This window comes from Triturus cristatus, chromosome 7 (genome assembly GCF_964204655.1).
Source record: "Triturus cristatus chromosome 7, aTriCri1.1, whole genome shotgun sequence".
Lineage (NCBI taxonomy): Eukaryota > Metazoa > Chordata > Amphibia > Caudata > Salamandridae > Triturus > Triturus cristatus.
Genome location: NC_140590.1, coordinates 132,517,105 through 132,544,366, shown reverse-complemented (window position 1 = coordinate 132,544,366; position 27,262 = coordinate 132,517,105). Strand labels below are relative to the sequence as shown.

General features: G+C 52.3%; 1 protein-coding gene across 1 annotated transcript in view; it reads left to right on the top strand.

Moving 5' to 3' along the window:
• The window catches only part of LOC146809023 (lens fiber membrane intrinsic protein-like), a 145,572-nt gene that overhangs the window by 15,791 nt on the left and 102,519 nt on the right, over nucleotides 1-27,262 (top strand). The window contains exon 2 of the mRNA XM_085615816.1: nucleotides 7,836-8,038. Within this exon, the coding sequence (XP_085471942.1) occupies nucleotides 7,870-8,038 (169 nt within the window). The 5' untranslated portion in view covers nucleotides 7,836-7,869. The remainder of the gene's footprint in view (nucleotides 1-7,835; nucleotides 8,039-27,262) is intronic.

Genomic DNA, 27,262 nt, shown 5'->3' with positions numbered 1-27,262 from the left:
CCTACCTGGGCCCCTCTGAATAAAGGTTCAGTTGGACCAGACAACCCACTGGCACCTCCACAGCTGGACTGCCCATCTTGCGGCTGTGGAATTCCAACCCTACAACACTACCTATGACACTGCACACTTATCTATACTTACATATGAGATACCATTCACACTGGAGGTTGTGCACCTTCCATCCCACGGCTGAACACAGCATTCCCATTGGACAATCCCAAGCCCTTACTCATAGAAATACTACTGAGCATATTCAGCCCTCTCCAACGCTGCCTCCTGTTGTTACCCCTCAGGATTACATCCTTCACACTGTTACAAAGCCAGGCGAAGAAGACTTATTGCATGATGTCCACAGAGGTCAAATTTGGCCTTCCCACACTGGTGTGTGCCTGGTACACTTCTCCGAAACCACACTCCCACCACCAACCTCCCCCCAACACACCAGGCTCCCAACACTACTCTGCAATCCAGTGCACCACATCTGCCCTCCTTGTGTCCTCTTTGTCCAAAGGTGAACCAGCTGGATGGCCTGGCATGTCCCTCACTCTGCAAATCTCACATCCCTGCTTCTTGTGCACATTCCTGAGGCTGCCACCCTCCCTGGGTCCAGATGCTCAACTCTCTGCCTCCAGTCTGAGTTGTATCTGCTTCAGTATTGGAAGCTGACAGTGCTTCTAGTTACCTCTAGTGTGCCTAGCCAAGACCTCCTGGCGCCCTACCCTGCATCTCACTGCACTTCCTCCACATAGGGGCTAGGAGGGATCCCTTTTCCACATGCTTTCATAACATGTGGTAAAAGCACGGTACGTGGCATCCTCTCGCAAAGTGCTTTGCTAATATTTTTCTGTTCACTTACTGAGACATTTGTCATTATTATTTCTCTTCTGTGGAAGTGCATGTTTTTTTTGTTTTTTTATCAAAAATAATTTTTAAAACCTCTACTTTTTTCTGAAAAATATCTACCTAAATAGACTGCATCATGGTTGAAGCATGTTGTTTTGTGTAAATTCACTTAAAATGAATGGATGTATTTAAGCACATTAATGCTTGTATTCCACTTTTTTAAAATAGAGGTTATAGTTTGATGCTCTTGCCTGACTTTCTTTTTCTTAGCAGCCATTTTTGTGAGGATAGTTACCAGGCTGCTTCTCTGCACCTGATCTGCGAGTCTTGTCTATGGGGATTTGAAAGCTTTTTGCAGGTCCTGACTATTGCCATAGATGCTGGGATAGCAAATCCAGTGAACACAACAGTATCTTCCAGAGTGTGTAAACGGAAGTTGGAAGCTGAATTGACTCAGGGAGCACTATGATCCCGGGGTGATGTCTAGGCAAAGTGCTCTGAGTAGGCACATTTTGCGAATCGATAATAACATAGCTGGAGGGAACCTCAACCGAGCACCTTGGAATTGTAGGCTCAGAACCGAGGAACAGCGGATGTGGTCCGTCGGCTTAAACTGCCGACTTTGGTGCTGGGTGCCAGGGTTCGAGCCTCGGGGTCGCGCCCACATCTTGTGATTCTGGGCAAATCATTTAATCTCCCCGTGCCTGAATGTGTAATGTAAATACGGTGCTCATGTACAGCGCTCCAGTACCTTTGGGTCGAGTTCGCGCTATATAAAAGATGCAAAACAAAACCGAGAACTAGTAACTTTTCTAATTAAAACGTTGTTGTAACGATAAATGAAGTATGGAGCCGGCATGCGTTACAACGTAAGTTTATTACATACAGAGGCCCACGATCCGCTCACGGCAGAAGCGCGGGCTTAACTACAAACCCCTGGTAACTCCCCCCTATGACGTTGACCCCACTCCTGGTTGGCCCGGGCCCCACACGTGACCCGGCTGACACTAAAGACAGACTGCGTCCGTGTTACGGACGCACCCACACGACTAGCGCAAGTGCAACATCTCCTTTTTTTCCATAAACACAAGAACAGTATTCAGTCCATAACATATTCATCATAGCGCCTTGGCCTTCTTGCCTCCCTCCGTGGTCTACTATTGGCGTAAGACGGGGAATGTCCTTCAGCACCAGTGCTGCTGACGCTGTGCCCCGCACCTTCGCGTTCCTGCCCACCCTGGGGCTGAATGGGCTCATTCGTACCTCTTCCTTCACAGCATGCCCCCATGGTGGCACTCTCTCCTTCTCGCCACTCTGGGACACTGTCGTCCCCACATTCATTGCTCTCCGAACTCCCTCTCAATAGTATTTCGGCCTGGCCCTTCTTCAGTTTGACCACATCATCCTTGTTACGCCAGCCCCGGCCTTCCAAGCATACCGCACCTGGGGTCGCCTCTCGCACTCGCGCTGGTGACCCAAACACAGACTCTCCCTTCACCACCTTGTGCGGCTTCCGTACTAGGACCCAATCTCCCTGTTCAATGACCTTCACCTTCGCCTTATTTGTCGCATCAGCGTACTTTTTCGAACACTCCTGTCTGGACACGATTCTCTCCCTCACTCCCAGCGTCTCATTGCGTATAACCTGGGTGTTCTCACTCACATTGTACCATCTATTGTACTTGGGCGTAAGTTCGTTGGTTCACCGCCTCCCCCTCATGAGGAAAAACGGAGTGTGCCCTGTGACCGTGTTCGGAGTGTTATGGTAAGTGCAGATTTTCTCGGCCAGGAACTCCTTCACGTCCATATGAGAGGCTACGGCTTGTTGAACGCCTTCCTTCAGAAATCTGTTCATTCTCTCGACCTGGCCGTTACTCTTGGGACTATACAAGGGTGTTTTCTCTTGCTTGATCCCTAGGGCGGACAGGAAGTCAGTCATCTGCTTTGAAACCAATTGGGTACCGTTGTCAGAGACTAGGATTTTCGGCTGTCCCTCCGATGCAAAGACGTCCTTCAAAACCCTTATGACACGTTCCGTGGTGACAGCCTGGACAAACTTGAAATGCACCCATTTCGAATAGTAGTCCGTGAGGACAATCAGATGACGGCACTCTTCAGGCAGCATAGAGAACGGGCCTGCAAAGTCTATCGCCAGCTTGCTCCAGGGGCCCGCCGGGATTTCGACCATCTGTAGTTCTCCTTTACTGGTCTTCCAGTGCTTATCCGCCTTCAAGCACTGTTCGCACCTGTCGATGTACTCGCATACCTCACTGGACATTCCCGGCCACCAATAGTAAATTTTGAGGATATTCTTGGTTGCGCTGCTCCCCGGATGCCCCTTGTGTGCGATCCTGATCAATTTCCCACGCAGGCCTGCCGGCGGAACAAACAAGTCGTGGCGCTTCAGGAATCCATTCTCGATGGTAAGTTCCTCGCTCACCTGCTGGAAACTCCTCAGATCACTCTGCAAGCTCCGGATAGGAGGCCACTTGGTTGTCACGTATTCCATTACTTTCAAAAGGACGGAGTCTTCCTCCTGACAACGCAGCCATTCGTTCTCCGTGACGGAGCCACTGCACATCACTGTCGCATCCACCAGCGCCACCACACACTCGGTGTCATCGAGAGACGTCTCCTCCGCACCGCTCACTGGCATTCTGGACAGGCAGTCCGCCCTATAGTTGAGACCACCCTTGATATGTCGTATGGTAAAGTGGTATTCCTGCAATTTGGAGAGCAGCCGCAGAAGCCTCGAGCTCGCTTTCCCGTTTCCTCGGCCTGCCCCGTCCATCATGTAGACCAGTGGCTTGTGGTCAGTGACGATCTCAAAAACATTGCCCCACAGGTAGTTCTTCAGCTTTTCCACCGCCCATGGACATGCAAGAGTTTCCCTTTCGATGGTGCTGTAGCTCTTCTCCGCGTCGCTGAGCATGCAAGAGATGAAGGCGATGGTGTTCTCCTTGCGCCCCTGGAACTGACAGAAGACAGCCCCGATGCCCTTGGCGCTGGCGTAGACGGTGACCACGTTTCGCAAATCCTTGTCGTAGGGTCGCAGAACCGGAGCCGTGGCAATGGCTGTTTTGACAGACTCGAATGCGGCATCCTGCACACCTGACCAAAGGCACTTCACATTCTTCCGTAGGAGCTGCCGCAGCGGCTCGACCTTGTCAGCGTATCCCTGGACGAACTTGGAATAGTATTCACTGAGACCAAGGAAGGATCATAGCGCGTCTTTGTCCTCTGGACGCGGAGCATTGCGGATCGCCTGGACCAGGTCGTCTTTCGGGGCTATGCCGTCCTGGGATAGCACATGCCCCAAGTACTCGATCTTGTCTTGCATGAATTTGCACTTGTCCTTGGAGACCGTCATCCCCTTGGCACCTAGGACTTCCAACACTGTGCTCAGCAGCACCAAGTGCTCCTGTTTGCTCCTTGTGTGTTATAGGATGTCGTCTTAGAACGCCTCTACTCATCTCACGAAACAACACGTCCATCAACTTCTGAAAGACCCCCGAGGCCGAGGCCAGCCCGAAGGGTAACCTGACGTAGCGGTAAGCGCCGAATGGAGTAATGAAGGTGGTAAGGCTTCGGGACTCCTTGGTCAAACAGACTTGGTGATAGGCTGATTTTAAATCGATTATAGTGAAGTACCGGGACCCAGATGTAGACGACAAAATCTCCTGTATGTTGGGGAGAGGATGACAATTGATCAGAATGTTCTTATTCAGGGATCGGAGGTCAACGCAGAGACGGATGTCTCCCGTTTTCTTCTTCTTGGAAAAAACAATGGCGGAAACCCACTCAGACGCACCGGCCTCCTCAATCACGCCTTCCTGTTTGAGTTTGTCCAGGACGGCCTTCAGTTCACATCTCACCGACAGGGGCACGGTCCTGACTTTGTGCTTTACTGGTGTGGCACCCTCCTTCAACTGTATGTCATGCACGAAGCCTTTCACACGCCCCACTTCATTCCTAAACACTCCGCCGAACTTGGCTAACACTTCTGGCAGCCCTTCCTGGTCCTCATCCTGGTCCCCATCCACATGCACGTAGCCAACCCAATCGTCGCGTAGGACAATGGGATCATCCGCTCCTGGGACCAACATCACCCCCAATTTCGCTAGATCCTTCCACCCCACCAAATTTCTGCCTTTCTCGGCCACGTATATCTTCGTGGGAATCGCCCTCCCTTTAAAGGTGAGGGTATCGCGGAAGTACCCCAGCATCTCAATGTCCTGCTCACCAAACGCCTTCGGGTTAACATCCGTCTCATTCAACTGTACGCCACCACCCCACCACCCCACCGTTCAAAAAACACTGTGTCAGAAATGATGGTAATGGGTGAACTCGAATCGGCAGTAAACGGCAACTCCACCGCCCCAATCAGCACCGGTTCTATTGGACCTTTCACATGGCCATCCTCCATCTCAATGGACAAGACAATGTTCGCACACATCTCCATATCGTCCTCACTCACAGAACTCACTCTCACACTGCGCACGTAACTGCGCGCTTTACAGACTGCGGCGAAGTGCCCCACTTTCTTGCACTTCGAGAACGGTTTGCCCAGAGCAGGGCATGATTTGCTATCAGCTAAGTGTTCGTGCGAGCCGCATCTAAAGCAGCACAGCGGCTTGCGGTCGCCTGTCTTGGCATGTCCGGCCTTGTCCAAAGTCTTGTGGTCCGACCTCTTTCTATCCTGCACATAGAACACGTTGGAGCTAGGGCTACTACTTGCCAATTCTTTAGTAGAGAGAAGCGACCTCTCGATACCTTTTGCAATGTCCGTCACCTCACCGAGTGTAGGTTTCCTGCAGGACAGTAGACGCTCCTGGACCTTTTTGGAGTGACAGTAGAACACCACCTGATCACGGATGTACGTATCGACTCTGTCCTCAAAGCCACAGTCCAGTGCCAGAACACGCAAACATGCGATGTACTCCTCGACGGTCTCACCTTCCGCTTGCTTCCGCAGTGCAAACTTGTGGCGCCCCACCATTATATTGCTTTCCACCGCATACTGCCGCTCGAGACGTTTAACCGCCTCCTGATAGACATCGAGCGCATCAAGCACCCCTGGCGGGTTCTTGTACTCTGGCAAACTGTCGAAGACTTCCTGGCCAGCCTTCCCCAGCAGTCCGAACAGAAGCGCTTGTTTCCGGTCAGCCTCAAACGCCTTTCCATCGATCGACACAATGTAGTTCTCAAAGGCCCTCAACCAGCTCTTCCATTTCATGCATGGCTTACCCGGCTCATCGAGGAAGAGGGGCGGAACGCAGATGTTGTTGCTCTGCGCCATCATGGCAGCGCACGCCCACGGTACGCTGGAAGACGCACAACACCAACCAGTCGACACCAGACAGGACACTCAGCGGCTGCGGGCAAGTCCGGGCCCGGCGCTGGCGCAGAGGACATTGGCGCAGGGCCCCCAGCAAGAAGTGCAGGCAGGCAGCAGGAGCAGGGTTGCGCAGAGGACACTGTCGCAGGGCCCCCAGCAAGAAGCGCAGGCAGGCAGCAGGAGCAGGGCACACCGTGACTCACGTGGCGTGCAGGGAGGTCGGACAGGCAGGCAGCAGGTGCAGGCACAGCAGACAGAGGGGCGTGCTGGATGGACGTGAAGGTGGTCAGACGGCCGCCGCAGGCTCACAGGCTCGGCAGAAGGCACTCACGATGGAGCGCGTGCAGCATGCAGCAGAAACGCACGTGGCAGTAGGTGCGGCCTGTCGCGAAGGAGCGCGCCCACCAGCAGTAACAGGGCGCTCCGGAATGAGGAACTCCGCTCTCCGCAGGACCGGTAGAGGGATCCGTGAAGCAGGGCAGCCAGCGGGGAAGCGAGCGCGTCCGCTCGTAGGGGGAGGAGGCACAGAAATGCCCGGCCGCCGCCGGCGAAGCAGGAATGTGGTCCGCACGTCAAGGATTGCTCGTGGGCCTCTGCAGAAGCTCAACCCTTGTCGCCATTTGTTGTAACGATAAATGAAGTATGGAGCCGGCATGCGTTACAACGTAAGTTTATTACATACAGAGGCCCACGATCCGCTCACGGCAGAAGCGTGGGCTTAACTACAAACCCCTGGTAACTCCCCCCTATGACGTTGACCCCACTCCTGGTTGGCCGGGCCCCACACGTGACCCGGCTGACACTAAAGACAGACTGCGTCCGTGTTACGGACGCACCCACACGACTAGCGCAAGTGCAACAAACGTAGACTTTGGCTTTTCACTAGAAACTGTTTTCAGGGATACCTTGCGTTGGGCTTGCTCTGGAGTTTTTGACCACATGACAGGAGATCTGGGCCCATGTATCATATCTTCTTCTCCCTCACATTGTGAGTTGTAAATGTGTTTGCGAATCACAAGATCAACATTGTCATACTTTGCGAATCGCTAGAAAAATGGAGAAGCAAAGCGACATCCCGCTCTTGTTTGTGATTGGCAGGTAATGTATCAATGGTTTGGGACCGCTCCATTTGTGCCAAAGCACTGAATGAGTACCCGCTGCCCATGTCAGTCATTGACCATTCACTCACTCTGTCCAAGAGGCACGTCACAAGTGCCAGCTGTGATCAGGGGTGGCCAATCATCAGTCCCACTGATAGCAGCCTACTCTCCCATTTCTCTTTTGCAATGTGACTCTTTCTGGGACTGGTTTAGACTGGAGATCCAGACACAAGATTCTGCATCTTTTTCAGGCTTCTATCGACACATTTGGAGCATTCCATAAGTATTTGCAGGAAGAATCCTGCCTCGTGGGTATTACTGAGTCAGATGGGCTGGGAGTGCTTCCAGCGTGGCCTTTTGCACACCGCTTCGATGCAATCCAATTAATACAGGGCATTTAGGTTGGTGAGGAAGGGGTCTGCAAGGCCTGGATGTGAGTTGATCGTAGGTAATGTGACCTCTGGTGTCTTCTATTGGTGGATGAAAGGTGGGAGTGGAAGATAGTGATATAACACATGTGCTGTACCCCTAATCTCTTGTTTTCATGTCCACAGATTTTGTCTGCCCAGATAGTTCGTAGTGAGAAGGATGTCGTGTTCCAGAATCCTGGGGATCATCTTCACCTCCTGCAGCATCGCCCTGGCACTGATCTCCCTTGCGACCGATTTCTGGATGATCAATTACAAACTGCTGGCACACTGGGGTCTCTGGAATTTTTGCACTAAAGGAGAGTGTTTTGGTGTGAAGGCAGGCACAGGTAAGCAATGGTGCTCTCAGCGCATAAACCCATAAGCCCCAAGCCAGAGGTTCAAGAGGGAGAGGGCAGTTCATTCTTTCCACCCTTTCGATTCTAGGCCTCTCTGTTGAGAAGGCCAACTGAGCGGGCGGTCAGTACCTATTGTGATGGGGAATTCTTCTATTCTATTCTATTAGCATTTATATAGCGCATAGCTACCCATAGGCATCCCAGTGCTTCTAGTGCAGAGGCAACTCTACCAGGAATCAGAGGAGGGAGTTCTGGAATAACAACTTTTTAAGTGACTTGCGGAAGCGTAGATCATTTGTGATCGATTTCAGGGAGATGGGAAGGGTATTCCACAATTTTATGGCAAAAGGGTCGACCTCCCCATCTGGATATTTTAATCAAAGGGATCTTGGCGAAAAATGCATTAGAGGAATGCAGAGTATGTCCTGGAAGATATGGGAAGTCAGAGATTGGTGGCCTTCTTTCCAAGAGGGCCCTGTGGGCGATGCAGAAAGATTTTAATTTGATCCGCTCTGCCACTGGGAGTCAATGGAGAGCCATGAGGCTTTTTTCAGTTGTATCGCATATTATTCAGACAGTATCCGCAGTTCAGTTACGTTTACAGCACATATATTAAAGCCTCATTGCATCACAGTGTGTCCAGTCTTTATCGTATTGCAATGACAAACATGGAACAGCAGAAGGAAATATTTCCGCCTTTGGCACCCCCCCTGTGTAGCAACCTTCCGCTAACATATTCCAACCCCCACGTCCAGTGTTCCCTTTAATGAAACCCCTACTACATCTGACATCCTGCAGCCTCCCATTCAGTCGGCATTCGGTCCTGTTCAAATTGTACAGCCTGATCAACCCATTTCATCAACTCTCACCCGTCCCGTCCCAGTAATGTGTGTTTCTTTCGCGCTCTGACTCCCTGTCTTCTAATGTTCAAGCAATTATCATGTTAGCAGTACCCATATATTCCGAGGCCTAGAAGCCCTAGGCAAGAGTTCCGAATACAGCACAACCTGTTCCTGGCATGTCACCAGATCAGTAATCCATTCCTTGAACTTAGGGGCTCTCCCTCTGCCCCATCGACAGGCCACCCTCCTCTTCGCCATTAAGAGTGCCATAGCAACATATTTCCGATGTGTCGCCTGGATCGGTTTGACATATCCAAGCAACGCCATCAGTGGCGTGGGGTCTATGGATGTATGCGTCATGTGGGTCGACGCTTCAAAGACCTGGTTCCAGAATTTACACACCTCGGGGCATTCCCATGCTAGATGTAAAAAATCTGCTCCAGGCGCCCTACATCTGTCACAGCGGTCTGTATCTCTCAAACGGAATTGGTACATCTTAGCCGGCGTATAGTATAGTCTGTGTAAGTATTTATAGTGTATCATGCGAAGTCTGCTGCTGGCCGCCACTCTTTCAGTCTGCTGGCAGCAAACTTCCCACTGGCCGTCTGAGAGTGTCATACCCAATTCTTGATCCCAGCGCGCTCTGGAGATTGGGTCTGTATATTCCCTCTGTGTGTGCACTGTTCTATAGATCAATGAGACAAGTCGTGTGGCCGTTGTGCATTTAAGCATTACTTGCAGCGGAGCCAGCGTTTGTGGCTCCGCTGGGAAATTCGGAGTGGGCGTACGTATTCCTTGTCTCAATCTGACATACAGAAACCTGTCCATTGGGGTCTGCTGTAGTCCTTGTAGCATTTGCTCAACTGAGCGGAACTTCCCCTCCCGATATAAATCCCCCCATGTCTCTATATGGGCACGATCTCTGAACTGGTGAAACAGCTTCTCTTGTAATAGAGGCATATTTGGATGATATGCAAGAGGCATACCGGTCGCATATTGCATGGGAGTTCCCATGAGGAGCCCGATCCTACGCCAAGCGTCTATCGTGCAAGTAACTGTTGTAGGGCTCCTATCTCTAGGTGTCACAGGTGTAAAAAGCGCGCCCTCCAAGGGTATCGGATGCGCCAGCCAGTGCTCCGCTGCCACCTGCGGCGCATACCTGGGTTGCTTCACCCAGTACCAAGCATAGTGAGCCTGCGCGCTAAGGTAATATATCTCGAAATCGGGTACGCCAAACCCCCCTCGCGAGTATGGTCTCGTGAGTACATTCCAATGCAGCCGTGGTTGTCGGCCACACCAAACCAATCGTGTCAGCTCTGACCTGAGTGTCGCAAAAAAGTGCTTCCCTGGGTAAAAAGGGATATTGAGAAATAGGTAAAGTAGTTGGGGCAGGATCACCATTTTAATCAGAGACACCCGCCCGGCCATTGACAACGGCAGGGCGATCCATCTGGTCACGCAGTCCGCTATGCGCGTTATCGACGTGCCATAGTTTAGTCGCATTAGTTCGTCTCTGTCTCTGGTCACTCGCACCCCAAGATAGCGCAGGTCCTCTTCACACCATTCCAGGGGATAGTCGAGTGAGAATCTATGGGTCGCTAGTGTCAGTGGGAATATACACGATTTACCCCAGTTGATGCCAATTCCGGACATCAGTCAGTCAGTCAGTCAGTCAAAAAAACTTTATTTCGGCTACAAGCCATAAAAGTTCATAAAATAGTATTACAACAACAGAAAAATTAATCAAGAATAAAAACATGATTCTGAGTGTAGATACAATCATCAATCGGTAATAGATAAAATAGAAACAGAATAAGAGCAATAAATAATACCGGTAAAATTGCCTTAGTGAGGTAATAATTGTCTTCTGATTAATCACATAGAAAAAAGAAATTTGGAGATCACAATAACATATACGGGGGACGAATCGTATTTCAACAACCTGAAGAGATCTCTGTGGTTCGAGACCCCTAAATTCTTAGCAAGCTGAATTATCCATTTTCTACGTGGGATTTTATATGCCGGACAGAAGATAATGGTATGAATCTCAGTTTCATCAGTGGCACCACACCCAGGACAAGATTGCGTGATTGAGCCAGCCCATTTATTTGTTCTTGAGCGGAGGGGAAGGGACCCGTATCTAAATTGTAGGTATAATTTTTTGGCAATTACCGGGTGAATCAGGTCTATTGCAGGCTCAAATCTATACCCAATTTTGGCCTCGAGAAAAGCCGAGGTCAAATTTGCAGTATTAGCAGATCGAATGATCTGAGTCAGCTTATATTCCTCCAGATTTTTGCCAATACTCTTTTTGGGAGAGAGGAGCAAGTGGCCTCAGGTAAGAGCCAAAGGTCTTCTCTCCCTATCTCCCTAAATGATTTTTTAACATAAGCTAACCAGGGGATAGCACCTGCCCTGGGTAGCAGTAAGATGGACTTCAGTTCCTCCTGAAAGTTAGCAAGTTCGGGAGTGCTCCATAGTCGTCGCCAGTACATTACAGGTCTGGAGGCGACCATGTTCGCAATTGGTTGAATACCCAAGTCCATCCTGAGCGGCTGAATGGGGGTGCTCGTCGGTAATGCAAACAGTTGTCTAAAAAATCGATTTTCTGATTTGGTTAAAATCAAAGATGGGTTGTGGCCCCATAATTCAGCTCCGTAGGCTGCCACCCCCCTAGCCTGGGTTTTATAGATCTCTACCAGAGGGCTGATTAGTTTTAAATGACTATTTTTTAACATCTTTAAAATCCCCCCTTATATCTGGACAAGTTTTAGATTTACTTTTGAGATCTGGGTAGCCCAGGTCATTTTGTTATTAAGGGTCAAACCCAGATAATCAAAAGTGTTCACCCGTTCCAGTTGCAGGCCGTCCAGTTTTGGTATTGGGCGATTGGTGGTATCTGCGTGGAACACCATGTATTTGGTCTTATTCACGTTGATGATTAGATTCCTTTTCCTACAAAAGGAGGCAAAGCCATCCAGGACTCTAACCATACCCATGGGTGATCTAGACAAAAGCAGAGTATCATCCGCAAACATAAGTGCGGGAATTTTCCTGCCTGCCAACTTGGGGGCGTCTATATCGTTTAGGGCCAGAATATCTTCAATCAGTCCATTCAAGAAGAGGGCAAAGAGAGTTGGGGCTAAAACACAGCCCTGTCTAACTCCCTTTTCTACCTGAAATGGTTCTGTCAGTTCTCCATGGAGTCCAAACCTGACTCTAGCGAAGGTGTCTTTATGGAGACGTTCAAATAAGTCACAGAGGTAGAGAGGTACACCCATCCCCTTTAACAACTCCCAAAGTTGGCTGCGGTCCACCATGTCGAAGGCAGACTTTAGATCGACAAACGTGAGGTAAAGACTGCCCCCTTCTAGAATTATGCTTTTCCAGTGGATCATTTGCAGTCTGAACAATTGGTCCACAGTTGACATTCTAGCTCTAAATCCCGCCTGCAGAGGGGTCAGGATTTTAGATTCCTCCATCCAGGTTTGTAGTCTCGCTAAGAGGATGCGGGCAAAGATCTTCTGGGCAACATCTATTAGGCTAATAGGCCTATAATTAGCCGGGTCAAGTGGAGATCCCTTTTTGTGTATCGGTATGATCTCGGCTCCGGCCCAAGTAGGTGGTAGCGGCATTCCTGCTAAAATTGCGTTAAAGAGACCAAATAAATATGGAGCCCATATGTCAGGTTCACTTTTAAAAAGATCGCCTGGAATTCTATCTAAACCTGGGGCTTTGTTAGGTAGAATTTTACTAAGGGCAACTCTAACCTCACTAATGGTGCACATCGGGGTCAGAGCCTGGGTTGGGGGTAGGCATGGACTAGGGTGGTGAAGGTGAATGACCAATTGTAAGGTCTTAGAAGCGTAGAGTTCTTGGAAGTATGTACGCCATATTTCTTGCCCTAAATTGGGTTTGAACGCTCGAGTCGAACCAGACTTCCCAGTTTTAACTAAGTTCCAGAATGATTTTTGATCCCTATTCTTTAGTGCATGGGAGATTTCCTCCCATATGCTAATTCCCCACTCTTTTTTTGCATCGCTGATAGTTTTCTTAAAACGAGCCCTTGCTTCCTTTATTTTTGGCTTAATGCCATTTTTAAGAGTTATTAAAAGCAATAGCTTTGCTTCCCTACACGATTTATTAAACCAAGTAGGATTCTCCCTTGTGGATTGTACGTTCCTCTTAATAGCCTGGCTAAAGTGAGTCTCAAGGGTGGCGCATAATTCTATGTGTGTTGCTCCAATCAGCTCAAGATCAGAATGAGCCTCTAGTGAAGTTGGTGCTCCCATTACTTTCTCCAAGAGAGGATAAATTTCAGAGTACATTGCACCGACTTTCCTGTCAGATAGGGCGATCTTCTCCCATTTAACTCTTCGCGAGCCATCGGTTGCAATCAAAGGAACTACACTAGATGGATCAGTGGGGGGAAGGTGGAGATTTATAAACCCCTCCAAGGTAACAACAATGGGGTTATGGTCACTTTCACTGCGTTTAATGACTTGGAAGTCCAGGATCCTTGGCCAGAGTCCCAAGCTAAGCATAATATAATCAATAATGGAGGTTTGGCCATTTCTTTCAAATGTTGGGTTGCCTGGATTATCTGCAGGAAACCTGCCATTGCATGCCCTTAGTGAAAAAGTAAGTGTTAATTGGGTAAGTTGAAGAACCAATGGCGTCCAAGCCTTCGTGGGGTAGGTATTGGAGGGCGGTATAGCCCACACTTGGTCCTCTTCCTGGGATACAGGGAAAATTAACCCGTTCAAAGGTTCGTAATGGCAATTGAAGTCCCCACCGATTATGAGAGAGTCGGTGTTGAAAGTCGTACTCAGAAGGGCATCCAAACTGCTCAAGGTGATGGACTCCTGACCATAGCTCACAGGACGAGAATATATGTTTATAAGGGTCAGTACCTGGTTTTCCAATGTGGACTTAACTAAACACATAATATCGGTGAGTCGGTGTTAATTCTCTTAGATACACATCCCAGGTGAGACCGTACCCAAATAGTCATCCCTCCAGAGGGCCTTCCCCCATTTGGCCTTACTGCAGATTCCCAAAAGGTAGCAAACCCTACACGATGATAGGGCTTCAATGCCCAAGTCTCCTGGAAGAGGCAGATATCGTGGCCATCTATATATTCCCCCCAATCAGGGAGTTCTAACAAACGTGATAGGCCCGCCACGTTCCAGGACAAAACTTTCAACCCCGTAGCCTTATTGATCGAATGATAAGACCTAAGGGAAGTAGGTGTTATGGCAGAGGGTGTATTTAAGTTGCCACAAATAGTAGTAGGTAAGAGGCCTAACTGTGTAGGGCAAACAGAGAGAGGAGTATTGTCAGAAAAGGTGTCCATTGACTTCAACTCTGTTTGATGTGTTAACCCTATTTTGGGGCTTCCACCCAAATATGGGGACGGAATCAGGGCAGAAGGGATGCCCGGGTCGGTACCTATTGATAAGGGATATCTATCATCTAGGGGATCTAAACAATCAAGGAGCGCTACTGAGGGACTTATAAGTATTCTCCGTGTACCAGGGTCATGGCCAACATCCAGGGATATCCAATTGTCTGAGCCCTTGAATACCTGGGGCTGTAATGGTGGAGACAGACTCTCAATTGGCTCCATCTGGAGTGTGGCCATGGACCCGGGGTCAAAGTCTTGCTCCAGTCAATCAATGCAGTCCAGGGAACTAAACCTATTGTAGCAAGGTATGTTAGAATAGGGAAGTTGTGTATCAGACTCCTGGATTCCACTAAGAGCTATACATGGTCTCCCTGCAGTTGTTTGTACAATAGGTATGTCCCTCCTATGTTTAGGTGCTCCTAGCGGATAAAAGTAAGAGAGGAGGGGGGAGTGGATTCCATCAGCCATATTACTCTAACCCCCCTCACCGACATATTTTACCACCCTTGGATCTCTAAAATTCACAATTATGCAATCACCCCTAATGTTCTTCACACCCCGGCCTACCCAGGATACTCTTCGAACCATCAGAATTTCCCCATTCAGATTTGAGGGCAAAGGTCTATTTGCATTCAGCCAGTGTATTGTCTTATACTTCAAAGACAAATAGGGTTCGACTCTATCTTGTGGGAGTTCGGGTACACCTGTTAAAACCACAACGTATGGACTACATTCTGGTGGTAGGTCGAGTCTTGGGAGAATCTTAGTGATAGGGAGGGAATTAGATCCAGGGTTGGTCGAGGAAAGGGGAGGAATTTGGGGTGAAGGACCCTCTGGGTTACCCAATTCAGAGGGTGCACTAGCCTGTCGTGGTATGGCAGAGCGAGCATGCCTAAAGTCCTTATTGGGGATTAGTTCCCCTCCACTTTGGGCTGTGTTAGGGGCGGTACGATGGGCGGCCACCTGTTCAGTAGATGAAATACAGGATAAGGTGGTCGATTGATGGCTAGATGGGTTCAAAGCTGAGTGTACTGATGCCGCTATGTTAGGCTGTTTTTGAATTGATAATAATGATGCTATTTTCCCTTCCAGAGCAACAAGGCGCTCAACTAAAGGAGACAGCCTTCCATCGATTAAAGCAGCCATTCTATCCCAAAAAGCACTAGGACTCATTCCCTCAAGAGCTTCCAACCATGAGACAGTGGGTGTAGGGGGTACGGCAGAGTGTTGGGTGGGAATATTAGCGGAGTCATTTTCAATTAGGGGTGTATTAATATCTTGATTCGGGACAGGCGTCATTTTTTGTTTCTTTTTAGAGGGACATCTCACAGGAGCCCCTTCACGTTTTTTGCCTTTTGTAGCAGAGAGGTTCACCCCGGGGCGTTTGCTTCTTACGGACCGATCCGTCATGGATCTCGTTGTAGCACAATTGAATATAGGAGCTGGGGAAGAGTGGTCGAGATGATTGCGCCCAAGAACACTTGGATTAAGTTGGGTAGGAACACCCAGAGGAGGGGGATCATCTAACAGAACCTCAGCTGAAGAGCCACCTAATGTGGATAGTACTGAGTTATCGGGGGAAGGGATGGTCATAATGGCTCCCAAGGATGATCGCTTCCCTAATGATGGATCTAGGGATAGCCTACGTTCTGTGGCAGCGATCTCGTAAGCGAGGACATTACTGGCTCGGGTAATAAAATTGTCCAGAGTCCCTACAACGTTACTGCCCTTAGGGGCCAACCTCAATAGACCGGTAGCCATTGCTTATTACCTGTGAGGAGCACACAGTCCAAGGGATATGTCCAGTACAGTCACGAACAGTCTCGAACGGCCTCAAACGGCCCGCTCTTTGCCCGGTCTTCGCCCCGGGCTGCGTCCCGCGCGCGTCCCGCTAGCACGTGTGGGCAGGGCCTTTCAAGAAAAAAAGGGAGCCAAGGGGGGAGGAGTCGGGAAGAGGAACCCTGGTCCTCGCAGTCCCGATGGAGGTGTTGCAGTCCAAGTAAAAAACAAACAGCGTCCCCGTTCTCCCAGCACAGCTTCCTCACCATCAATGGATTTGCAGCACAATGGTAACCCAGCCGGTTTCAATCACCAGGAAAGCCTAGGAGCGGCTACGACTTGCTGCCTGCCACGGATCTTCAGTGACGACATTCCTCTAAGCGCCACATCCTCTCAAATATTATGAATTCTCTCAAGATTGGGTCAGGTTTTCCTGGGGGTTCCGGATATACAGTGTGATATCATCTGCGTATAGTGAGATTAGTATCTGCCGCAGATTGCACCGTAACGCTCTTTCTTTGTGATGTTGCCAAAGCTTCGCCGCCAGCGGCTCCATGGCTATGGCAAAGAGCAGCGGAGAGAGCGGGCATCCCTGCCGAGTTCCCCGTGTAAAAGATAGCGGTGCTGACGTATGCCCATTTATCAATATTTTGGCCACCGGCAGGTTATATAATAATCGGATCCACGATAAAAACAGAGGCGGGAATCCCATTCGCTTCATTACTCCAAAGACGTAATCCCACTCTACCGAGTCAAACGCCTTGGTGGCGTCCAGAAATACTGCCGCAAGCGGCAGATCAGGCGAGACGTTATTAAGGACCGCAAATAGTGTACGTAAGTTATGGGATGTGGCTCTACCAGGGACGAAGCCCGACTGGTCTGAGAGTATCAATTTATCAAGCAGCAGGCTTAAGCGGTTAGCGATCAGTTTGGCTAGTATTTTTGCATCACAGTTCAGGAGGGAGAGTGGTCTATAGGAGTCGCACGACCGCAGCGTTTTTCCCGGCTTCAACAGGGAGACCATAAGCGCCTCCCTCATTGATGCAGGGAGGCAGCCAGCCTCTAGGGATTCTTCGAACACTTCCCGTAGAACCGGGGCCATTATGTCAATATATGTTTTATAGAACTCTATTGTATTGGAATACCGTCTGTCCCCGCGGCCTTACCTGATTGCATACTCATAATAGCATCTCTTACTTCATCTAATTCAAAGGGAGCACACAAACATTCTCGTTGCCTATCGCTGAGCCATCCTAGCGTTACGTCTCTCAGAAAATCCTCTAGGTCCAGCTCCTCTCTTCTATGGGTGGTGTACAACTGCCCGTAGTGTGTTGTAAACACTTTGAGTATATTAGCTGTGTCTCGAAAGACTTCTCCCCCAATATCTTCCACTTCCAAAATGTAGTTAGTATATCGGGATTTTCTAATTAGACTCGTCAGCACCCTCCCGGGTCTCTCTCCCTCCCCATAACTGCGGGCTTTCCAATATTTCCCCCGGAAGTGCGCTTCCCTTTCCGCTGTGGCTATGTATTCCGTAAGCGTATCCCGAAATCTCGTCTACACCTCCGTGGACGCGGTTCGTGCCATTTCCGCTTCCATCAGTTTCAAGTCCCCTTCCAACTTTTGGAGGGACCTGCTTATGTCTCTAAGCACCCCGAAACCCTTGGATATGTAAAAGCCACGAATTGTGACCTTAAAGGCCTCCCATATAGTTTCCACACTGTTTACTGAGCCTTTGTTGCGGATGAAGAAGTCACGTACCTCCTCCCTCAATTCCTCTTGGAACACCGCATCTAGCAGCATGGTAGCCTGCAATTGCCAGCCACCACACGGTACCTGAAGGTCCGGTGACGACAATGCCAGCCTCACCGGAGCATGGTCCGAATACGTTCTCGCTAGATGTTGTACTTGGGTTATCGCAGGACCCAGACCCCTTGAAACCAGCCAATAATCTATTCTCGCCCAGAAATTTGCACGCGCCGTGAATTGCGTACCCTCTTGTGCCGTCGTGTGCATGTGCCTCCAGGCATCTATAAGCTGATATGTCTCAATGGTGTCTCTAATCAGTTCGGCCGCTCTGGTATGGTGGTGCGGGGCAGGGTGAGACCTATCACAACCCGGGTTATATGTAACATTAAAGTCTCCCCCCCAAATGAGGTGTTGAGAACCCACTTCAAAAATCTTGGCCCATAATGAGGAGAAAAAGACGGGGTCATCAACATTAGGCCCTTAACAACATGCCAGTGTCACTAACACAGAACCCAGCTGTCCCCATATTAGACAAAAATGACCCTGTGGGTCCTCCATCTTCCCTCCAAGATGAAAAGGCACCTGCTTCTTTATAAGTATTGCCGTGCCACGGGCGTTTGAGGAATAGGAGGAGAAAACCCTGTGGTCCGACCAAGTGCTTGCGAACCTGCCGTTTCCCATGGGGGAGAAGTGTGTTTCCTGTAGCATTGCGATATATGTGTGGTGCCTGTCTAAATAAGCTAACACTTGGCGCCTTTTCCGTGCATCCCCTAGCCCTCTAACATTCCATGTGAGGATATTCAAATTGCTGGCTCCTCCCTCAGCCATACCCCCGAGTGCCACACGGGTCCCGGAGCATTATCCTGTCCCTGCGGCCTAGGCCATGTCCCCCCATACAGCTTTGCTCCTTGGACACCCTGTGATGCCTCACGTCTGATTTCTGCCTGCGTGTTTCCCCTCCCAGCACCTCTGTATCTAGGTGGGAGTAAAACAAATACAACTCAACAGTCCCCTCAATAGCCCCCTCCCCCTCCCACTGAAGCAACCCCAACTTGCCAGCGATGTGTTCCCTCCCCTTCCCACCCCTTTCCAACACCTTAACTAACAGTTCCACAGCGCCCCTGCAAGTTGCGTGAGCGCTGGACCTGGGGTAATACCCGCTGGGGGCCTGATTAGGTGGCTACACTGATTCCTCTAACCCTACCTGGCTCCTCCGAGAAGCAGAAAAAAAACCTAGGGGGGCCAGAGGCACCCGGAGGGGTCATATTATGTACTCAGCCTTTTGATCTCGACCCGTAACCTTAGCTAGCCCCAGCTATACAACCCCGCGTGATGTTTAGTAGGTAGTCACAAGACCGCGCAAACCCAGCCGGGCCAATTGCGGCAGTTCATGCAGCTTCGTCGTTGCCTCCTTCCATCTCTGCATGCTATGTCGACGTTCGCCCTCCACCATTGCGCGCCGCTTTTTTCACTTGTCTAAGGAAGTCTTCCACCTGGTTTGGAGCGGTGAAGAAGTGTTGTTTCCCTTGGTGTGTCACTCTTAGTCGCGCTGGGTATAGCAGTGCATAGTCAATTTGTGCCTTACACAATTTAACCTTTACGTCCATAAACTTACGCCTTTCCTCCTGTACCATGGGCGTAAAGTCGGGATATATCAAAAAGGTATTACCTTCATATTTCATGGACTGCTTCCCCCTGGCGGCCCGTAGAGCCACATCTCGGTCTCTGTAGTTCAGCAGTCTCGCAATGATGGTGCGCGGGCTAGCACCTGGTATCGGCCTGGGCCCCAGTGATCGATGGGCACGCTCCACGATGAACTGGCCAGAGAACGCCTCCTCGCCTACGGCGGACAGCAAAAGCTTCTCTACATATATCTCCATCTTCCCCACATTGGTGGGTTCCGGAATGCCCAAAATGCGGACATTGTTACGCTGACTGCGCGCTTCCAAATCCTCATTCTTTGCAGCAATAACTCGCAAGAGGTTATCCATTCTAGCAAGCTGTGTGCTGTGTTTAGTGGTGGTATCTTCCGCTGTAGATATACGCTTTTCAGCTTCCTGAATCCCTTCCTCATGCCCCTCGAGTTTGTGGACAATGGTGTCCATTCTGGCCGACATGAGTTCCACTTTTTCTACCACAGTGGCAAAGCCTTGCCTGATTTCTTGAAGAATGTTCTGAGTGTCCGATACCGGCAGTATGACCCCTTCATTCCCCTCTTTCTGTCCCTCTGAAGGCTGACTTGCCTGGTGAGATTGTCCTCCGCGTCTCGCCGTTTTGAAATTCAATTTTGGCTGTTTGGCGTCTGGCTTGCCCATTTCGTTGCTGTATTGGTCTTGTGGGCCGACTATTAGATATATGTCGCCCCTCTACTGGCTTATGTGTCCTTTCAGCACACACCGCTCTGCCGCGTTATGTTGGACGCGATTTTCCGGTGTCGCGTTACCCTCGTCTTCGCCGGCCCTCAGCGCCCACTCCGCTCCATGAGGCTCTCCCGCTTAACCAGCCTATTTCAGGCAGCCGCCCTAACTCTTCCCATCAGGCAGTTATTTTCTCCGCAGCTCGGATTCGGGCCAGTCCCTCATTCACTGCAATGTCAATTTTCCCTGCTGGCCTTCTCTATCCCCCCATACCGTGTCTTCGTCCTGGCTGTTGTGGGGGAGAGCGACGATCCCACCTTCCACTCCTGTCCTGGTGCTCCACTCTGCCGACCATCAGCCACCTCCTCCGCTTGCCTTATCTTATGAGGCGAGTTCCTGGCTGAGCAGGCACTTTGGGGCTTGGACCGGGCCTCGGGGGCCGCAAAGGTCGGTCTCCGCAGTCGAGCAGGGTGGCCCAGTGTGATGTTGCACCTCTCTTTAGCCCTCGACCATCGGTGCCGGCCTCCAATCGTCTGGCGGAGCGCCCCACTCGCCGGCCTCTGTAGTTATGTGCAGCTGCCTCCAGTGCCACACGTGCTCCTCTCCGATGGCTGTTTTTTATTGTGCCGGGGTAATCACTTGGGGCATCCGACCGACCCGTGCTATCTTTGAGGCGCTCCGCCCGGCCCTTCAGTCGCGGCTCCAGGCCTACCTCCTCGTGTGGAGCCGCGGGCTAGAGTGCCTCTCGCAGCCGCCGCAGGTCAGCGCCGAGCTCCGCCGCCACCTCCCGGTCAAACTTCGTCGCCAGATTTCTCCGGACCCATCGGGGCGATTTCCTCCAGACTTGCAGCGAGTGTATATTATATGGTTGCAGGCTTACACCCGCCGGGGCAGTTCCCTAGTGCAGCAGTGAGTAGGATAAATGGAGGATTAAAGCTCCGGGATGCGGGAGCCTCGCTACAGCGCAGCCATTCCGGGCGTGCGCCACCTAGCGCCCCCCAGAGCCATGAGGCTTTGACGGGCAGAATGGTGTTTGGGAACATTGTCAAGATTCGGGCAGCTGAGTTCTGCATCGTCTAATTTATGGAATGTCTTTTAGGGGCTCCCAGGTAGAGGTTCTGTAGTCCAAACGAGCCAGTACAAGGGCCTGCACTAAAATCCTCTTATAAAGAGAGGGGAGCAATGAAGAGTCTTCTTAAGCGTCCTGATGGTGCCGAAGCGTGTTACCGCAAGCTTTGTTGCTTGTGAGACCCTAGTAAGGGAGTCATCCAACCAAACTTCCAGGCTCTTTATGGCAGTTTTTGGCATAGCGGGAGGGAGGGGGTGGGGGGGGGGGGGGTCGATGCAGTTCAGCCAGTCTAAATCAATGAAAGGATTGGGGTTACTACCAAGGATCAGGAGTTAGGTTTTATTGCCATTTAGTTTCAGATACTAACTGTTCATCCAGGGAGCCACTTTCTCTAGGCAAGGGCCCAGGGATGCCAAAAGTTGGATCTGATTGTAGTCTGCTGACCTCAGCAGGCCACCATCCCTGTGAGGGCCGGCCATTACCAATGGGTCGCAAAATGCGACTTGCCTCATGAATATTAATGAGGCAGGTCCTATGCGACCCATTAGGAATCGCAAACATTGTCTCAGATACTGTTGTACATCAGTGTTTGCGACTTGCTATTTGCGAGTTGCAAAAAAATGCAAATTGCGAGTCTCAAACGCTGAGGATTGTACATCTGGCCCATTGCCCTTTCTACCGCGCAGGTGTCTGCAGATGTAATGTTATCAATGTAGAAGCAGTTGACTGTCGACTCTAGGTTAAGACGCAAAATAATGATCAGGCGTATGTTTTGAAGCGATCAGTTACAATTTCGTATGCTCTGAAGTGTTCATGCTCATCTTCGTTCTATTTTAGCTATTTTTAAGTTCCCCTTGATATATTGTAATGGTTTTAAATAACTGGAAACAATAAACTCTTTACTTGCTTACTTTCCTCTTTTTAGTTGGGACATCTGACTTTCAGGGTCAGAGCCTGGGACATGGCACTTTCACTTGGGCGAAGTTGATCAGTCGGAAGCTTTTCCCGCCTTCCCAAAGTGCAAAGTCGTACATCTGATGTCCGACTCTGCGCAGACATTAACGATAGCCTTACAGTAGTTACAGGACCGAAAAGCATTCTAGCAAGACCCTTGCTCGTGTAATATGATACGCCGCTGCCCTCTATGCGAAGCTCGAAACCTGGCAAAAATGTGCTGAAGATCTCGCCTCAGACATGGTGGGTGGAGCACCTTAGCATGGCTCTTTGAAATCAAAGGGCTGAGTAAATTGTTTCCGACCATCACCGCAGAAAACTGGTTATGAATTGACCAATATTGTGCCACGTGTGCACAGTCAGTCTGCTCAGGTTAGGAATATCAAAGAGGCCCTTAAATGAATCTTCTTGTACAAGCAAGGGCAACAAGAATACTGCAAAGAAGGTAGAATTATCCTGCATCATCTTGCTTCATCCTTTCCCCGAGGCCGGACTCAATTTGAGGAGCACTTGCACTGTAACCAATTTAATTGCAACTCCTGCTCCCTGTAGGCCCTCTGGCCTCCCTTTAGTTACAAGTCTGAGGGGGCCTTGCTGCTCCTGGTCCCTGCAGGCCCTCTGGCCTCCCTTCGGTTCCGAGTCTGAGGGGTCCTTGCTGCTCCTGGTCCCTGCAGTCCCTCTGGCCTCCCTTTAGTTCCAAGTCTGAGGGGTCCGTGCTGCTCCTGGTCCCTGCAGGCCCTCTGGCCTCCCTTCAGTTCCGAGTCTGAGGGGTCCGTGCTGCTCCTGGTCCCTGCAGGCCCTCTGGCCTCCCTTTAGTTCCAAGTCTGAGGGGTCCTTGCTGCTCCTGCTCCCTGCAGGCCCTCTGGCCTTCCTTTAGTTCCTAGTCTGAGGGGGCCTTGCTGCTCCTGGTGTCTGGCCTCCCTTCGGTTCCGAGTCTGAGGGGTCCTTGCTGCTCCTGGTCCCTGCAGGCCCTCTGGCCTCCCTTTAGTTCCAAGTCTGAGGGGTCCGTGCTGCTCCTGGTCCCTGCAGTCCCTCTGCCCTCCCTTTAGTTCTAAGTCTGAGGGGTCTGTGCTGCTCCTGGGCCCTGCAGGCCCTCTGGCCTCCCTTTAGTTCCAAGTCTGAGGGGTCCTTGCTGCTCCTGCTCCCTGCAGGCCCTCTGGCCTTCCTTTAGTTCCTAGTCTGAGGGGCCTTGCTGCTCCTGGTCCCTGCAGGCCCTCTGCCCTCCCTTTAGTTCTGAGTCTGAGGGGTCCGTGCTGCTCCTGGTCCCTGCAGGCCCTCTGGCCTCCCTTTAGTTCCAAGTCTGAGGGGTCTGTGCTGCTCCTGGTCCCTGCAGGCCCTCTGGCCTCCCTCTAGTTCCAAGTCTGAGGGGTCTGTGCTGCTCCTGGTCCCTGCAGGCCCTCTGGCCTCCCTTTAGTTCCAAGTCTGAGGGGTCTGTGCTGCTCCTGGTCCCTGCAGGCCCTCTGGCCTCCCTTCGGTTCCGAGTCTGAGGGGTCCGTGCTGCTCCTGGTCCCTGCAGGCCCTCTGGCCTCCCTTCGGTTCCGAGTCTGAGGGGTCCGTGCTGCTCCTGGTCCCTCAGGTCCTCCGGCCTCCCTTTAGTTCCTAGTCTGAGGGGGCCTTGCTGCTCCTGGGCCCTGCAGGCCCTCTGACCTCCCATTGATTCCGAGTCTGAGGGGGCCGTGCTGCCCTTTAGTTCCGAGTCTGAGGGGTCTGTGCTGCTCCTGGTCCCTGCAGGCCCTCTGGCCTCCCTTTAATTCCGTGTCTGAGGTGTCCGTGCTGCTCCTGGTCCCTGCAGGCCCTCTGCCCTCCCTTTAGTTCTGAGTCTGAGGGGTCCGTGCTGCTCCTGGTCCCTGCAGGCCCTCTGGCCTCCCTTTTGTTCCAAGTCTGAGGGGGCCTTGCTGCTGCTGGTCCCTGCAGGCCCTCTGGCCTCCCTTTAGTTCTGAGTCTGAGGGGTCCGTGCTGCTCCTGCTCCCTGCACGCCCTTTGGCCTCCCTTTAGTTCTGAGTCTCAGCGGTCCGTGCTGCTCCTGGTCCCTGCAGGCCCTCTGCCCTCCCTTCGGTTCCGAGTCTGAGGGGTCGTGCTGCTCCTTGTCCCTGCAGGCCCTCTGGCCTCCCTTTAGTTCCGAGTCTGAGGGGGCTTTGCTGCTCCTGGTCCCTGCAGGCCCTCTGGCCTCCCTTTATTTCCGAGTCTGAGGGGTCCTTGCTGCTCCTTGTCCCTGCACACCCTCTGGCCTCCCTTTAGTTCCGAGTCTGAGGGGTCCTTGCTGCTCCTGGTCCCTGCAGGCCCTCTGCCCTCCCTTTAGTTCTGAGTCTGAGGGGGCCTTGCTGCTCCTGGTCCCTGAAGGCCCTCTGGCCTCCCTTTAGTTCCGAGTCTGAGTGATCCGTGCTGCTCCTGGTCCCTGCAGGCCCTCTGGCCTCCCTTTAGTTCCGAGTCTGAGGGGGCCTTGCTGCTCCTGGTCCCTGCAGGCCCTCTGCCCTCCCTTTAGTTCTGAGTCTGAGGGGTCCTTGCTGCTCCTGGTCCCTGCAGTCCCTCTGCCCTCCCTTTAGTTCCAAGTCTGAGGGGTCTGTGCTGCTCCTGGGCCCTGCAGGCTCTCTGGTCTCCCTTTAGTTCCAAGTCTGAGGGGTCCGTGCTGCTCCTGGTCCCTGCAGTCCCTCTGCCCTCCCTTTAGTTCCAAGTCTGAGGGGTCCTTGCAGCTCCTGGGCCCTGCAGGCCCTCTGGACTCCCTTTAGTTCCGAGTCTGAGGGGTCTGTGCTGCTCCTGGTCCCTGCAGGCCCTCTGGCCTCCCATTAGTTCCGAGTCTGAGGGGGTCTGTGCTGCTCCTGGTCCCTGCAGGCCCTCTGGCCTCCCTTTACTTCTGAGTCTGAGGGGGCCTTGCTGCTCATGGTCCCTGCAGGCCCTCTGGCCTCCCTTTAGTTCCAAGTCTGAGGGGGCCTTGCTGCTCCTGGTCCCTGCAGTCCCTCTGGCCTCCCTTTAGTTCCAAGTCTGAGGGGTCCGTGCTGCTCCTGCTCCCTGTAGGCCCTCTGGCCTCTCTTTAGTTCCAAGTCTGAGGGGTCTGTGCTGCTCCTGGTCCCTGCAGGCCCTCTGGCCTCCCATTAGTTCCGAGTCTGAGGGGTCTGTGCTGCTCCTGGTCCCTGCAGGCCCTCTGGTCTCCCTTTAGTTCCAAGTCTGAGGGGTCCGTGCTGCTCCTGCTCCCTGTAGGCCCTCTGGCCTCCCTTTAGTTCCTAGTCTGAGGGGGCCTTGCTGCTCCTGGGCCCTGCAGGCCCTCTGGCCTCCCTTTAGTTCCACGTCTGAGGGGTCCTTGCTGCTCCTGGGCCCTGCAGGCCCTCTGACCTCCCTTTGATTCCGAGTCTGAGGGGGCCGTGCTGCCCTTTAGTTCCGAGTCTGAGGGGTCCGTGCTGCCCTTTAGTTCCGAGTCTGAGGGGTCTGTGCTGCTCCTGGTCCCTGCAGGCCCTCTGGCCTCCCTTTAGTTCCGTGTCTGAGGTGTCCTTGCTGCTCCTGGTCCCTGCAGGCCCTCTGGCCTCCCTTTAGTTCCAAGTCTGAGGGGGCCTTGCTGCTGCTGGTCCCTGCAGGCCCTCTGGCCTCCCTTTAGTTCTGAGTCTGAGGGGTCCGTGCTGCTCCTGCTCCCTGCAGGCCCTTTGGCCTCCCTTTAGTTCTGAGTCTCAGCGGTCCGTGCTGCTCCTGGTCCCTGCAGGCACTCTGCCCTCCCTTCGGTTCCGAGTCTGAGGGGTCGTGCTGCTCCTGCTCCCTGCAGGCCCTCTGGCCTCCCTTCGGTTCCGAGTCTGAGGGGTCGTGCTGCTCCTTGTCCCTGCAGGCCCTCTGGCCTCCCTTTAGTTCCGAGTCTGAGGGGGCTTTGCTGCTCCTGGTCCCTGCAGGCCCTCTGGCCTCCCTTTAGTTCCGAGTCTGAGTGATCCGTGCTGCTCCTGGTCCCTGCAGGCCCTCTGGCCTCCCTTTAGTTCCGAGTCTGAGGGGGCCTTGCTGCTCCTGGTCCCTGCAGACCCTCTGCCCTCCCTTTAGTTCTGAGTCTGAGGAGTCCGTGCTGCTCCTGGTCCCTGCAGGCCCTCTGGCCTCCCTTTAGTTCCAAGTCTGCGGGGTCCTTGCTGCTCCTGGGCCCTGCAGGCCCTCTGGCCTCCCTTTAGTTCCGAGGCTGAGGGGTCCTTGCTGCTCCTGGTCCCTGCAGGTCCTCTGGCCTCCCTTCGGTTCCGAGTCTGAGGGGTCCTTGCTGCTCCTGGTCCCTGCAGTCCCTCTGCCCTCCCTTTAGTTCCAAGTCTGAAGGGTCTGTGCTGCTCCTGGGCCCTGCAGGCCCTCTGGTCTCCCTTTAGTTCCAAGTCTGAGGGGTCCGTGCTGCTCCTGGTCCCTGCAGTCCCTCTGCCCTCCCTTTAGTTCCAAGTCTGAGGGGTCCTTGCAGCTCCTGGGCCCTGCAGGCCCTCTGGACTCCCTTTAGTTCCGAGTCTGAGGGGTCTGTGCTGCTCCTGGTCCCTGCAGGCCCTCTGGCCTCCCATTAGTTCCGAGTCTGAGGGGGTCTGTGCTGCTCCTGGTCCCTGCAGGCCCTCTGGCCTCCCTTTACTTCTGAGTCTGAGGGGGCCTTGCTGCTCCTGGTCCCTGCAGGCCCTCTGGCCTCCCTTTAGTTCCAAGTCTGAGGGGGCCTTGCTGCTCCTGGTCCCTGCAGTCCCTCTGGCCTCCCTTTAGTTCCAAGTCTGAGGGGTCCGTTCTGCTCCTGCTCCCTGTAGGCCCTCTGGCCTCTCTTTAGTTCCAAGTCTGAGGGGTCTGTGCTGCTCCTGGTCCCTGCAGGCCCTCTGGCCTCCCATTAGTTCCGAGTCTGAGGGGTCTGTGCTGCTCCTGGTCCCTGCAGGCCCTCTGGTCTCCCTTTAGTTCCAAGTCTGAGGGGTCCGTGCTGCTCCTGCTCCCTGTAGGCCCTCTGGCCTCCCTTTAGTTCCTAGTCTGAGGGGGCCTTGCTGCTCCTGGGCCCTGCAGGCCCTCTGGCCTCCCTTTAGTTCCAAGTCTGAGGGGTCCTTGCTGCTCCTGGGCCCTGCAGGCCCTCTGACCTCCCTTTGATTCCGAGTC